Raw genomic sequence first — 12211 nt, 5'->3', positions numbered from 1 at the left:
CGGGGGGTCCCTGGCCGAGGTGGGGGCAGCGCCCCAGGGCCCCGCAGCGCAGCGCCGTCACCCAGTCCTGGCACCAGGCTGAGGGGGGCACCCCACAGCGCCCCCCCGGCGCCCCCAAACCTGCGGCCGCGGTCAGCGCCCGGCCGGGGGGGCCTGGCAGCCCAGGACACCCCCAGTACCCCCCCAAAGCCCCTAACCCCAGCCCAGCCCTCTGGGGGGACCCGGGTGTGGGGCACCCCTCAGTGAACCCTCCCCATCCCGTACCCATCCCGGGGGCGGAAGGGACCCCCCCGTGACACCCCCACACCCCATCCCCCACCCCAAGGGGGCTCCAGACCCCACCCAAGGGTCCCTGCCCCCCTTGCCAGGGTCTGCGCCCCCGTCACTCCAGCACAGGGTCCTTGGGGGGTGCCCAGCGCGGGGGGCACGGGCCCTACCTGGGCTGGTCCCGAGCAGGGCGAGGAGCAGCGGCAGTGCCAGGGCCATGGCGGGGCCAGCGCTGGCAGGGCCGAGCCCGCGGCCTCTTAAAGCCCCGCGGGGCCGGCGGGATGTGGCCGCTGGGGCCGCGCCAGCTCCCGGGGACAGGTGTGTCACACCCAGGGGACACTGCGGGGCCGCCACCCCCGCCCGGCCGCTCTGCGCTGGCCCCACGCCCGGGTCCCCGTCCAAGGGCCCCGTGTCCCCAGCAGGGACCCCCTGCAATGTCCCCAGAGAGTCCCCACTGCTGTCCCTGTTGGGGTTCCCATTGGGGTCCCCCTGCCCCAATCTCCCCACATCCCCCCAGCCCCCCGTGCCCCCCACCACGTCACCATCCCCCTCCCCTCTCCGTGTCCCCTTTGTGCCACCACGGTCCCACACCCCGATATTCCCCCATGTCCCTCCTGTCACCCTCCAGTCCCCCCCAGGCCCCTCTGCTCCCCTGCGTGTCCCCCCAAAACCCGCAATGTCCCCATGGCTCCAAACCCTCATGTCCTCCCTTGTTCCCGTGTGCCTCATGTCCCCCATGTCCCCATATCCCGTGTCCCCCATGCCCCCCGTGTCCCTCCTGTCCCCCATTTCCCCATATCCCCCGTGTCCCCCAGCGTCCCCAATCCCCCTGTCCCGCCCATCCCCCAGCCCTGTGCCCCCTGTCCCCTCCTCCCCGCTCCCTTCCCGGCAGGTCCCTCCCTGACCCCACTTGTCCCTCGAGAGCCCTCGGGGCAGGCGCGGCCCCGCGGGCGGGGCACCTGCCCCAGGTGAGGCTCTGCGACGGCTCCCAGCTGTCCCTCTGTCCCCCCGTGCCCCCCGTGTCCCTCTGTCCCCCCCGTGTCCCTCTGTCCCCCTGTGCCCCCCGTGTCCCTCTGTCCCCCTGTGCCCCCCGTGTCCCTCTGTCCCCCTGTGCTCCCCCTGTCCCTCTGTCCCCCCCGTGTCCCTCTGTCCCCCTGCGCCACCCCCAGTGCCACCCTCCCACCCCGTCCTTGTCCCCCCCCCGGTGCCACCCCCGTCCTTGTGCCACCCTCGGTGTCCCCTCCCCTCCCCTCCCGCAGCAGTCCCTGCTCTTTCGTAACCAAATAATTTATTTCCTAACAATCAAACAAGACAGAAATATCCATGGACACAGCGAAGATCTCCTAAAACACGGAATTCAAAAAAAAAAAAAAAAAAAAAAAAAAAAAAAAAAAAAAAAAAAAAAAAAAAAAAAAAAAAAAGAAAAAAGCACCATTCTATTGGCTTGCCACAGGGGTTCAGCCCTGCAGTGGGATATTTACATTTACAGCAGGAACGGCTGGAAATGGGAGCTGAGCCCCTCCCAGCTGGGCTGGAGCCACTGCTTGGGGAGAGCAGAAAGAACAGAGAAAAAGGAGGGAAAATACAAATAATCAGAGGTGTCCCAAAGAATAACAAAGGAAAGCTTGAGTGGGGACGGGGTGAACCCGCTGGAAAAATCAAGGATGAAAAGAAAAGGACATTTTGGTGCTTCCTGGGAGCTGGTGGTTTGGGATCTGCATTCCAAAAGGAAAAAGAAAGGAAAACCAGCCCCAAAAATGGGTGGGTTTGGTTCCCACCCGTCCGTGCCCCGATCCGACTCCCCCCACTCCCTGGGTTTTTTATTTTTGTCACAACCTATAAAAAAGTCCTTCCTGCAGCTTGTTTGATAGGAATGCTGGTGGATCAGTGAATTCCAGGAGAAGGCTGGCACCGCCCCTGGGACCCGGGGGATTCCGGGTTAGTGCAGAGTTCTGGGGGCCCTGGAGCAGCCCCGCAGTGCAAAGGGCTGGGCAGGGTCAGCCTGGGCCAGGAGCGGGAAAAAGGGGAAAAAGGCATTGGGAGCTCAGAAAGGCACAAAGCTGCCAAAACCCCTCACGTGTGCTGAGGCCAAGCCTTCAGAATGCCCCAAACCAACCAAAAATCAACGCTTGGTACCTCTGGAAGGGCCTTCCCAGCGCTGGGAAGCACCTGCCCAGAGCTGGGATTCCCCAGGTGAAGGCAAAGCCACCCCAGCAGCTGGCATTCCTCTTTTTCTCTGTGTTTTCCACCTTTTTGCCTTTTTTCCCCTCTTTTTGCCCACGCAGGGGTTGAGCTCAGGTGCCCAGGGTCTGTGACAATGCCAGAGGGTGGAAAATTCCAGCAGCTTTGAAGGAAAATTCCTTGTGGTTTGGGTTTGGTTTTTTTTCCTCTCTTATGAGCCAGGACATGGAAAAAAAAGAGCCAGAATCTGGGGGATTTGGGCAACTTGTGGGGTATGGGAAGGGAAGGGAAGGGAAGGGAAGGGAAGGGAAGGGAAGGGAAGGGAAGGGAAGGGAAGGGAAGGGAAGGGAAGGGAAGGGAAGGGAAGGGAAGGGAAGGAAGGAAAGGAAAGGAAAGGAAAGGAAAGGAAAGGAAAGGAAAGGAAAGGAAAGGAAAGGAAAGGAAAGGAAAGGAAAGGAAAGGAAAGGAAAGGAAAGGAAAGGAAAGGAAAGGAAAGGAAAGGAAAGGAAAGGAAAGGAAAGGAAAGGAAAGGAAAGGGGAAAGGGAAAGGAAGCACCGGAGTCTCCCGCTGCCCGTCCATCCCCTCGCACTCCACGGAGCATCCCGCTGCCTTTCAGCACCTGCATTCCCTGAGAGGCGCCGGCAGAGGGTCCGGGCTCTGTGCCAGCCCCGGGAGGGCTCCCGGGCCCCTCAGCCCGGCCTGGCCGGCCCCAGGGGCTGGGAAAGCCGCGGAGCAGCCCGAGGGGAAAGGGAAGGTGCTGCAAGCAGAGCTCTCCACGTCTCCACAAGCAAAAAGGGCTGGGAATGCTCCTCCAGTGCGCTGGGGAACGAATCCACACCACGGCTGGGAACGCCCCTCCCTGTGGCGGCTTCTGGAACCTTCCAGGAGCCCGGACCGATCCCGGGCGGGGGGAGAGGGAGAATCCCGCGGGGTTATTGCTGAGCAGAGGCATCATCTTTGTGCTGAAGGGGTGGAGAGAGGCCCCGGGCTCCCTCCGAGGTAGAAGAAGCTGTCCCCGAGAGGACGGGGAGGGAATTCCAGGGCTCTGCAAGGCCGTGCCACGCTCCAGGAGCGGCACAGGAGCCCAGGGCTCTGAGCGGCCCAGCCAGGAACGCTCCGGGGCCGGGCAGGGCTGCGCTGGGGTCCCTGAAGGTTTAGAGTCGGGCAAGGCAGCCCCGACTGAGGCCGATCCCAAACGCTCCCAGCCCGGCCCCGCGGATGGGAACTCCACAGAGCAGCGGCTCCGTCTTCAACCTGCTCCCAAAAACCCTCGGCTCTTCCTGAGGCTGGAGGAGATGGGGAACGCCGGGCACCGAGAGCCTGGGGACAGCCCGGGCCCGGCTCCTGAGGTCGCTGCTGCTGCCGGGACACGCCCGGGGGCTCCAGGCCGGGCACAGAGGCCGGCGGGGCCTCGGGAGAAAACGGAGCCCCGGGAAAAGACGGTGCAAACGGAGCCCCGGGAGCAGAGCAGGCGGTGCAAACGGAGCCCCGGGAGCGGGCAGTGCCCCGGGAGCGGGCGGTGCCCCGGGGGCGGGGGTTTCCGTGCAGGGAGTGCTGGCGGGGTCGCTGTCGCTGCGCTGGCTAACGGGATCCCGAGGGAAGAGCTCCCTAAACGCCCGCGGGAAGCTTCCTGCCGCCGGCCGGCTTGGCCCGGGTCCCGCCGGAGCTGGAGTAGCCCTCGTCGCTGCCCAGGCTCTGCAGGCTGCCGCGCTCGTCCGAGTCGCTGGGGCTGCTGCTGCTCCAGTCCAGGTCGGCCGGGAGGTCGTCCGTGCTCTCCACATCCACGTCCATCTCTTCTGCCGGGGACACGGGGAGGGTTGGGGCTCCCGCAGGGCCAGGGCGCCCCCCGGCCGCGCCCCGGGGCGGGCTCTCACCTTGGTCCGAGTCGGAGCGCTGGGAGGAGAGGCTGGAGCCGATGCTGTCGATCCTGACCCGCTCCATGCCCAGCTTCTCCAGCTGCCGCTGCAGGTGCCGCTGCTCCCGCTGCAGCTGCTCGATCTGGTGCAGGGCACGGCGCTCCTGGTCCTCCAGCTTCTGCGGGGACACGGCACCCTGAGCCCGGGATTCCCTCGGAGCCACCCGGGACAGAGCACTCTGAGCCTGAGATTTCCTTGGAGCCACCTGGGATTCCCTTGGAGCCACCCAGCATTCCCACCCAGTCCACGTCAATTCCCAAGGGGCTCCCATCTTCAGCACACGTGGGATGTGGATGGAGCCATATGGATTCCTCCCAGTCATCCCAGCCCAATTCAGAACTCCCCCAGTTACCCCAGCCCCATCCCAGGGCTCTCCCAGTCACCCCAGCGCTCTCCCAGCCCATGCCCCATCCTGGGCTGCTGCTCCCAGCCCCCCCCGGTGCTGGCTCCCATTCGGGGCTCACCTGGATGTGCAGCCTGGCCCTGGTGAGGAGGCTGAGCGTGGTGTGCCGCCCGGCCGCTGCGCCCAGGGGCACCAGCCCCTTCAGCCTCTCCAGGCACAGCCGGAGCTGGGCACGCCTGCAACGGGAGCACACAGCTGCCTCAGCTCCCCGAGGGCCATCCCCACCCCACTGCTGGGGAAAACGGGGTGCTGGGAGCTCAACCCCACCGGGAGCCTCCCCAGCCCCCGTGGGCTCCCAGAAACTGGGGCAGAATGCAGCCAGGCAAAAGGAAAAGCTCCTGGATAAACCCTGCTGGCTGCTGGGGGATCCCAGGCAGCAAAATGCCAATGAGTTCAGGGATTCTGGGTGAGAATATCCACTTTTGGTCATTCTCCTCCATCTCAGGTTCCTGTGTGGTTCCTGCTGAGAGCTGAGGCTGCCCAGGCTAGCACCCAGCTGCACACCCCTTGGGAGTGCTCCCTTTCCCTATTTTTAGTAGGAACAGGGTGGTTTGGGATACAAAAGCCCCAGATCCCTGCAGGAGCGCTGGCTGTTCTCCAGGAATCCTCCCTCTTCCTGTAACATCTGGGTTTTCTCTGCTTTACCAGGTTAGTGCAGGAGGGAAGCTCCAGCTCCTGGAGGAAATCCCTGTTTGTGCTGGACAAAGCAGCAGATCCCAGATTCCCCGTGCTCCCAGCAGATCCCAGATTCCCCGAGTCCATTCCCAACCCCGAGATGTAGGTCAGGTCCTTGGGAAGGGGTTGTAACACCCATCCCTGAACCACCTGATCCCGGGCAGCTCCGAAGGGATTTTGCAAGGACCTGCTGGTCTTGTTTGGGATATGCTGGGAGGGAACAGGGATTTCCTCACCCAAAGGGCCTCGGGATGGCAACACAGCCAAAAAAGTGGGATTTACTTGGGGTAAATCCCAAACTCCAGCTGGCTCAAAGATGAGCCTGTGAAAAGATAATTTTCCTGGATAAGCAGGGCTGTGGAGATGGATGCCATTCCCAACAACCAAGGACAGGGGATGCTTTAATCCCTGGTGTCCTTTATCCCCTTCCTTCCCTCCCAGGCCATCTCAGGATGGTGGAACAGCCCTGGAAAAGCAATAATTGCCCCCAGCCCAGCTCCTGACACCCCCTGGCACTCACCTGTTCTTTTCCATCTCATTGTGTGTCGACCTGGAATGGAAGGAAGAAGTTATTAACTCCCCTGGCTGATTAGGGATTAGCAGTTGGGATTAACATGTGGGAATTAGCAAAGGCTCCCTGCAAAAGCTGCACACCCGGGGGGCTCCCACAGCTCCACACCCAGGGATGTGAGTGCCAGTAAAAGGGTCGGGAAAACCATGAAATGGGATTTTAAACCAGAGACTCCTGAGTTTTTGAGCTGGGGTTGGCATCAACAGCTCACCCCTGCCCCTCAAACCAGGAACACAAATTGGAAAAAGCCTTTCCTGTGTCCAGCAGCACCGAGCAGCTCTGGAGGAGACCCCAAACACAGGAAACCCACAACAAACCCCCCTGGAGGTCCCAACTTCCACAGAGCTGGGAAAGGGTGGAAAACAAGCCAGGGCTGGCTCTCCCTGCTCTGAAATCCAGGAGGAAGGCACAATCCCAGGGAGGAGCTGCTCCCCTGCCCTGACTTCCTAACACCTCCAGCAGCTCCACTCCACTTTGGGGAAAAATGTTGTTATGTGCCTGAAAAAGCAGGGACGCCTGCTTGGATGGGCCTGGGGGGGGGGAGAGGGGAAAAAACGGGGAAAGGAAACCAGGGGGGATGGCACCGAAGGGAAAATGAGGGATGTCACCAAAGGGAAAGCAGGGATGTCACCACCAAAGGGAAAGCAGGGATGTCACCACCACAGCAGTGGGAGATGCTCCCCAAGGTCTCCTTCCCTTTTCCAGCCCTTCCTGCTGGATCACCCTGCTCCAGTGGCTTGTGGGCTCCATCTCCCATGTCCCCAGAATTGTCCCATCCCAGCAGGGACATTTCCCACTCCAGGGGGATTGTCCTGGCACGCTGGAAGGGCTCAGCTCCTGGGCAGGGTCTCCTTTCCATTTCTCCCTGGATAAATGTGTCACACCCAGCCCTTTACCAAGGGGCTGCCATGGGCTGCAGCTTTATGAGTTTTCCTTGATTCTAAATTATCTAAACATTTCCTGACCATGGGGTGAAGCTCCCATCACCTCCACAATCACTAATTACAAATCCATCCCCTCTTCTGCCTGGATCCTTCCTGGAATGGCTCTTTTCTCTTCAGGACTTGCATTCACCATCACCAATATTTAGAGGGAAAAAACCCGAATGGATTGATGGATTTAAATTCTGGATAAAACAAACAGGGACAGAGGGGCTGGCAGCCTCACCCCGGGGCAGGTGGAGCTCCCACATCCTCTCCAGAGCCACCTCATGCCCACAGAGCCACTGGTTTGGATTCCCAGCACTCTGAACCTCAGCTGATCACCAGCTTTCCCTTCGGAATCTGCTGTTTTATCCCTGAAAACCTCAACAGACCGACCCAAAGCAAACCAAACATCCCCAGCAGGAAGCCCGCAGTGAGTGCAGGCAGGACAAACCCCGGATTGCCCCGGAGCCCGGGTGATTCTGCCCCTCGAGGGGCACCGGGAATCGCACACTGCCAAAGGTCGGGGCGGCGGCGCCGCGCGGCCGGCAGCGCTCGAGCAGGAACAGGTGACAAGGTGACAGATGCGCTGCCACCGGCAGCCGGCTCCTCCTGGCCCCGGGCACGGGCCGGGATGGAGCTGCTGCCCCCGCGGGGGCACGGCCCGGAGCCACGAGCGGCTGGGGCAGTGCAGGGCGGCAGCGAAGGCTCCGGGCGTGCGGCCTGCCCCCGGAATTCAGCATGGGTGCTGCGGCTCGGAGAAAAGGCTTTAAACCAGCGGGGGACAAGGACAGAGGGACAAGGGGAGGCTCTGCTGGGTTTGGGGCAACTCAGGAGGTGACAGGAGGGTCCCCCCAGCCCTGCCCGGCTCTGTGACAGCAGCAGCTCTCCGGGCCGGTCAGCCAGGGACAGGAAGGTGCCAGCCAGGCTGTCACACCCGCTGACAGGTGGACTTTGGTGACAGCAGAGCCCCACCCAGCGCTGTCACACACCCAGCGACAACAGGACCGGCCCGAGCCGGGTCACCCACGGCCAGAGCAGGGTCCCCGCTCTGTCACACACACCCCGCGGCAGGACGGTGCCCCCGGCACTGTGACACCCCCAGGGACGGCGGGGGGGCCCCACCAGAGCCCGGGTTACCGGGGAACCGGCACGGCCCCGGGGACAGCGGGGCCTCCCCGAGCCGGGACAGCGCGGACAGGAGCCCCGGGCCCGGGGCGCACCTGGGCACAGAGGGACCCGGCAGACACCGTGCCAGGAGGGTCCCCGGGCCTGTCGCACCCCCGGTGACAGCGGGAGCGGGGCGGTGAGCCCGGCCCGGCCCGGGAGCAGCGGCCTGACCGGACACGGAGCCCCGCGGGCCTGTCCCCCGCCCGCCCGGTGCCAGCGGGGGCTCCCCGGTTCGGGCCGCGCGGGGCCGGAGCTGCCCCGGCCGGGCCCCTCCGGGCCGGTCCCCCGCCCCGCCCGGTGCCGCCGTCACCTGCCGCCGCCGCCGCTCCTCCGGGCCTTGGCGCGGCGCCGCGGGGCCTCGCCGTCCTTCCCGCCGGGCCACAGCGAGGCGTAACCGTGCTCGGCTTCTGCGGAGACACAACGGCGGGCGCGGGTCACGGCGGGGCCCGGCCGGGGGCGCCGCCGGGGGCACGGCGGGGGGCACGGCGGGGGGTACCTCGCTCCCGCCGCTCCAGGAACTCGGCGGCCTCCAGCAGCATCTGGATGCCGAGGCGGGGAGGGGCGGCCATGGCGGGGCCGGGACGGGCCGCGACCGGCGGCGGGGGGGAGCGGCGGCCTCTGCCCGCCCCGAGCGCCGCTCCGCCAGACCCCGCGCGCGCCACGCCCCCAACGCCGCTCATTGGCGGAGGTTGAGACAGGCCCCGCCCGGCCCCGCCGCTGATTGGAGGGTGAGGGGAGGCCCCGCCCAGCGCCTCCACGAGCGGCGGAGAGGGAGCGTGGCCGCGCCTGAGGACACGCCCCCCTCTCGCTGCTATTGGGCGAGAGCGCCACGCCCTCCTGCTATTGGCCCGACCCTCCCCGGCGGGGCCCCGCCCACACGACCGGCACCGCCCCGCTGGCCGCACGCTCTGCCCTGACTCACTTCCTGCCGCTCAGCCAATGGCGAGGCCGGACGGGGAGGGGCGGGGCCTCGGCTACGTCGGGCAACGTAAGCACGGACGGGGACAGAGAGAGGGACAGGGACAGACCCCCGGACAGGGACCCCGGGATGGGGACAGACCCCCGGGATGGGGACAGGGACCGGGACCCCGGGATGGGGACAGGGACCCCCGGGATGGGGACAGGGACCGGGACCCCGGGATAGGGACAGACCACCGGGATGGGGACCCACGGGATGGGGACAGGGACCCCCACAGAGCCAGGACCCCACGCCAGGGCAGTGACACCCCCGGGCAGGGTCCCCCTGTGCAGGGAGCACCTTGGGACCCCCAAATCAAGAACCACCCCCAAGCCCGGGCAGGGCTCAGAGCACCCAAATCCCCTCCCAAAACACCCCAGATCCCACTGCCCCCCCGGGGGCTCCCAGCCCCAAAATCTCTGTCCACCCCACGGATTTGTGGCAGGGGGAATGCAGGCCCTGCTTTATCTCTGAATAATAAAAATTAAAGGAAAAAGTACATCTGGGGTTTTATTAACAGGGAAACAAACCAAAACTGGGGAGAACACAGCAAAATCCCAGCCAGAAACTGACCTTTGTTGTAAAAAAAACCCAACAAAACAAATATCTGGGAACTCGTGGAGGCTCTGGATGTGGGATTTGTTGGGAATAACCCAAATTCCACTGGAATCCAGCACGGGACCCAGCCAGGAGAGTGCAGGGAAGAGAAATCCTTCCGTGGTGGGAGCCTATGCCAGCGTCAGGCGATGAAATCCAGGGGCCTGTTGAATCCTCCTTTTCTGTTCATGTATTGCCTGGGCGAGGATGGAGCCAGAGTCAGCCCCAAATCCAGGGAAATCGGGACAAAAACACCCAGGGGAGGCCACAGGGAACCCACGCGGGAAGCCAATTCCCCAGGGATTTGAGCAAAAGGAGGGCAGGAAGGCTCCCAGCGAGGAGCTGCTGCAGAGGAGCCCAGGTTCCAGCAGAAAGGGAGCAGAATTGACAGTCTGGGTGGTTTTTGGGGTGAGCAGGGTCGCTTGCCTCTGCTCTGGTCCTGCCCAGGCCTCACTGGGCACATCCCAGCAGTTCCTAAGGTGCTCCTCACTCCTCATCCTCCTGATTTCCCCATTCCCAGGGGATCTGGAGGGCTCTCACCTCTGCTTTTGAGCCTAAACCTCACCAAATTTCCATTTTCCCTGGAGGGTGAGACAGTGGCCACAGCTACCTCACAAAAACTCCTCTCTCCATCCCAAAGCAGGGGGACACACACCTGTACTTCCTCTTCTGGGACACGTTGATGGCGTAGGCATTGGCAGCACCATCCACCTTCTTCCCCTGAGGAGAAACGCCCCAAAATCCCATGGATTACCCCCAAACAGGGCAGCTGACCCCGCAGAGCCCCTGGAGTGGCGCTCACCTTGGTGGTATCAAAGGAGGCAAAACCCATCATCTTCATCATCTCGATCTCCTCCTCTGTCTTGCCCTGCAAATCCTCCTCTGGGGGAAGAAAATTGGGGACTGAGCAAACACGGATGTTGGGATTCCCAAAAATCCAGGTGTCCCTGGGCTGGCCCTGGTCCCGGGGGGCACCTGGGGGTGCTCCAAGATGGAAACCCCCCTCACCTGTGATCTGCCGCTCCTTCTTGGAGTCCTTGAGCTCCTTCTTCTCCTCATCCCGGCGCTCCTTGGGCCGTGCTGGTGACGAGGAGCTGGAGCGGTGCCGGCGCGGGGACCTGCTGAGGCACGGAGCTGGGGCTGCAATTCCCACCTGCAGTCCCCACCTGGAGCTCCTGCTGTCCCCACGTCACCCAGGGTGCCCTCACCTAGATGTGCCCACCCCACGCTGGTGCCCTTGCCCTCACCCGGATCATCCCTGATATCACCTGGATGTCCCCACCCTCACCTGAATCATCCCTCCCCCTCACCTGGATGTCTCTGCCCTCACCTGGATCGCCTCCGGTGCGGGGAGCGGGAGCGGCTCCTCCTCCTGTCCCTGTCCCGGGACCGCGATCGCTCCCGCCGCCGCCGGTCCCTGTCCCGGGACGTGGAGCGCGAGCGCCGCCGCTCTGCCCGGGGAAGGCTCAGCTGCTGCTCCCTGCCCGCTTCCCAAAGGGAATCCCACGGAAACCCCAGCACCGACCCGGGACTGCCCTTCCCACCCCGCTCAGGGACCCCTCTGGGCACCCGCAGGAGGCAAGGAGCAGCAGGAAAAATCCCCAGCTGGAGCGGGGGGAATGATCCAGGGGAATCACCCGCGGGGATCAGCCAGGAGGGGCTGATGGTCCCAAAAACTGAGCAAGGTGGAGAGGGGTGGGAGGGGGTGATGGTCCCAAAAACCGGAGCCAGGTGGAGAGGGGTGGGAGGAAAGAAAGAAAAGGAGAGGAGGAGGAGATAAGGATGGGGAGGGGGAGAAGGAGGAAAAGGAGAGGAGGAGGAAGTGGAGAAGAAGAAGAGAAGGAATGGAGAAGGATGAGGATGAAGAAGAGGAGAATGAGGGAGGCAGTCTCTGCTCTCCCCCAGAGCGAGGAACCGGGGCCTCCCCGCCCTGAGGGTCTCAGTCCCCCCTACCCCCGGCCCTTCCACCCCGATCTCCCCGAGCCCCATCCCCCGGGCTCCCCCTGACCTCCCCGGCCATTCCCATCCCTCCCTGGCTCCCCCCGGTACCCCGGTGCCTCCTCACCCCGCCGCGGCGGTGACCGGGAGCGGCTGCGGCCCATGGCCGCCCCTCAGCGCCGCGCTGCTGCTCCCACGGCGCCGCCGGCCCGAGGGGACCCGGCTGAGAGGAGCCGGGCTGAGGGGAGCCGGGCCTGAGGGGACCGGGCGAGGGGCCGCTGAGGGGAGGGGCCTGGGGCCGGCTCGCGTGCGCTCTCGAACCGCTAGGACGGCTAACGCTGCCGGGACCGCTGAGGGGGCCGCTGACCTGGGCGTGCCGGGGGGCGCTGGGGGGCCGGCCTGAGGGGACCCGGCCTGAGGGGCCGGTCAGCACCGCATCGGGACGCACCGGGCCGGTCCCGCCGCTCGCTCCGAGAACCCGCCCAGGCCGGAATGCGAGGGGAGAGCCGGGAGGAAGAGGAGGGCTGGAAAGAGGAGAGGGCAGGAAGGGGAGGGGAGGAAGGCGGGGCCGTTACAGTCGCCCTCAGCCGGCCCGGAGTCCGAAGGTGCTG

General features: G+C 64.4%; 2 protein-coding genes across 5 annotated transcripts; both read right to left on the bottom strand.

The window, feature by feature from the left end:
* Window positions 1-2882: 2882 nt before the first annotated feature.
* MXD1 (MAX dimerization protein 1) lies at window positions 2883-8735 on the bottom strand. Of its 3 annotated transcripts, none has more exons than XM_030964124.1 (6): window positions 8604-8735; window positions 8418-8514; window positions 5964-5993; window positions 4830-4944; window positions 4324-4483; window positions 2883-4245 (listed from the first exon to the last, which is right to left on the bottom strand). In XM_030964124.1, exons 1-6 carry the CDS (start codon window positions 8674-8676, stop codon window positions 4058-4060), a joined length of 663 nt encoding a protein of 220 aa, XP_030819984.1. In that variant the 5' UTR covers window positions 8677-8735; the 3' UTR covers window positions 2883-4057. The 3 variants fall into 3 exon arrangements, with proteins under 3 accessions (XP_030819984.1, XP_030819985.1, XP_030819983.1); XM_030964125.1 differs by having other exon boundaries at window positions 2883-4242; XM_030964123.1 differs by having other exon boundaries at window positions 2883-4483.
* An 814-nt stretch (window positions 8736-9549) lies between these two features.
* Window positions 9550-11882, bottom strand: SNRNP27 (small nuclear ribonucleoprotein U4/U6.U5 subunit 27). Of its 2 annotated transcripts, none has more exons than XM_030964134.1 (6): window positions 11728-11882; window positions 10993-11113; window positions 10671-10783; window positions 10465-10544; window positions 10318-10382; window positions 9550-9859 (listed from the first exon to the last, which is right to left on the bottom strand). In XM_030964134.1, exons 1-6 carry the CDS (start codon window positions 11762-11764, stop codon window positions 9805-9807), a joined length of 471 nt encoding a protein of 156 aa, XP_030819994.1. In that variant the 5' UTR covers window positions 11765-11882; the 3' UTR covers window positions 9550-9804. The 2 variants fall into 2 exon arrangements, with proteins under 2 accessions (XP_030819994.1, XP_030819995.1); XM_030964135.1 differs by having other exon boundaries at window positions 10671-10780.
* Window positions 11883-12211: the final 329 nt, after the last annotated feature.

The sequence above is a fragment of the Camarhynchus parvulus genome, chromosome 22 (assembly GCF_901933205.1).
Source record: "Camarhynchus parvulus chromosome 22, STF_HiC, whole genome shotgun sequence".
NCBI lineage: Eukaryota > Metazoa > Chordata > Aves > Passeriformes > Thraupidae > Camarhynchus > Camarhynchus parvulus.
Note: the sequence above shows the minus strand (reverse complement) of the source record. Positions and strands in the feature narration are given on the sequence as shown.

Bases quoted from the DNA above. Each gene is read 5' to 3' on its own strand.
- MXD1 (XM_030964123.1), bottom strand. From the start codon at position 8,676: ATGGCCGCCCCTCCCCGCCTCGGCATCCAGATGCTGCTGGAGGCCGCC. The intron at 5,994-8,417 runs GTGACGGCGGCA...CTTCCATTCCAG, and splicing joins AGGAGCGGCGGCGGCGGCAG to GTCGACACACAATGAGATGG. The intron at 4,484-4,829 runs GTGAGCCCCGAA...GTGTCCCCGCAG, and splicing joins GGGCCAGGCTGCACATCCAG to AAGCTGGAGGACCAGGAGCG.
- SNRNP27 (XM_030964134.1), bottom strand. From the start codon at position 11,764: ATGGGCCGCAGCCGCTCCCGGTCACCGCCGCGGCGGG. The intron at 10,784-10,992 runs GTGAGGGCAGAG...TCCGTGCCTCAG, and splicing joins CCGCACCGGAGGCGATCCAG to CAGGTCCCCGCGCCGGCACC. The intron at 10,383-10,464 runs GTGAGCGCCACT...GTTTCTCCTCAG, and splicing joins CCTCCTTTGATACCACCAAG to GGGAAGAAGGTGGATGGTGC.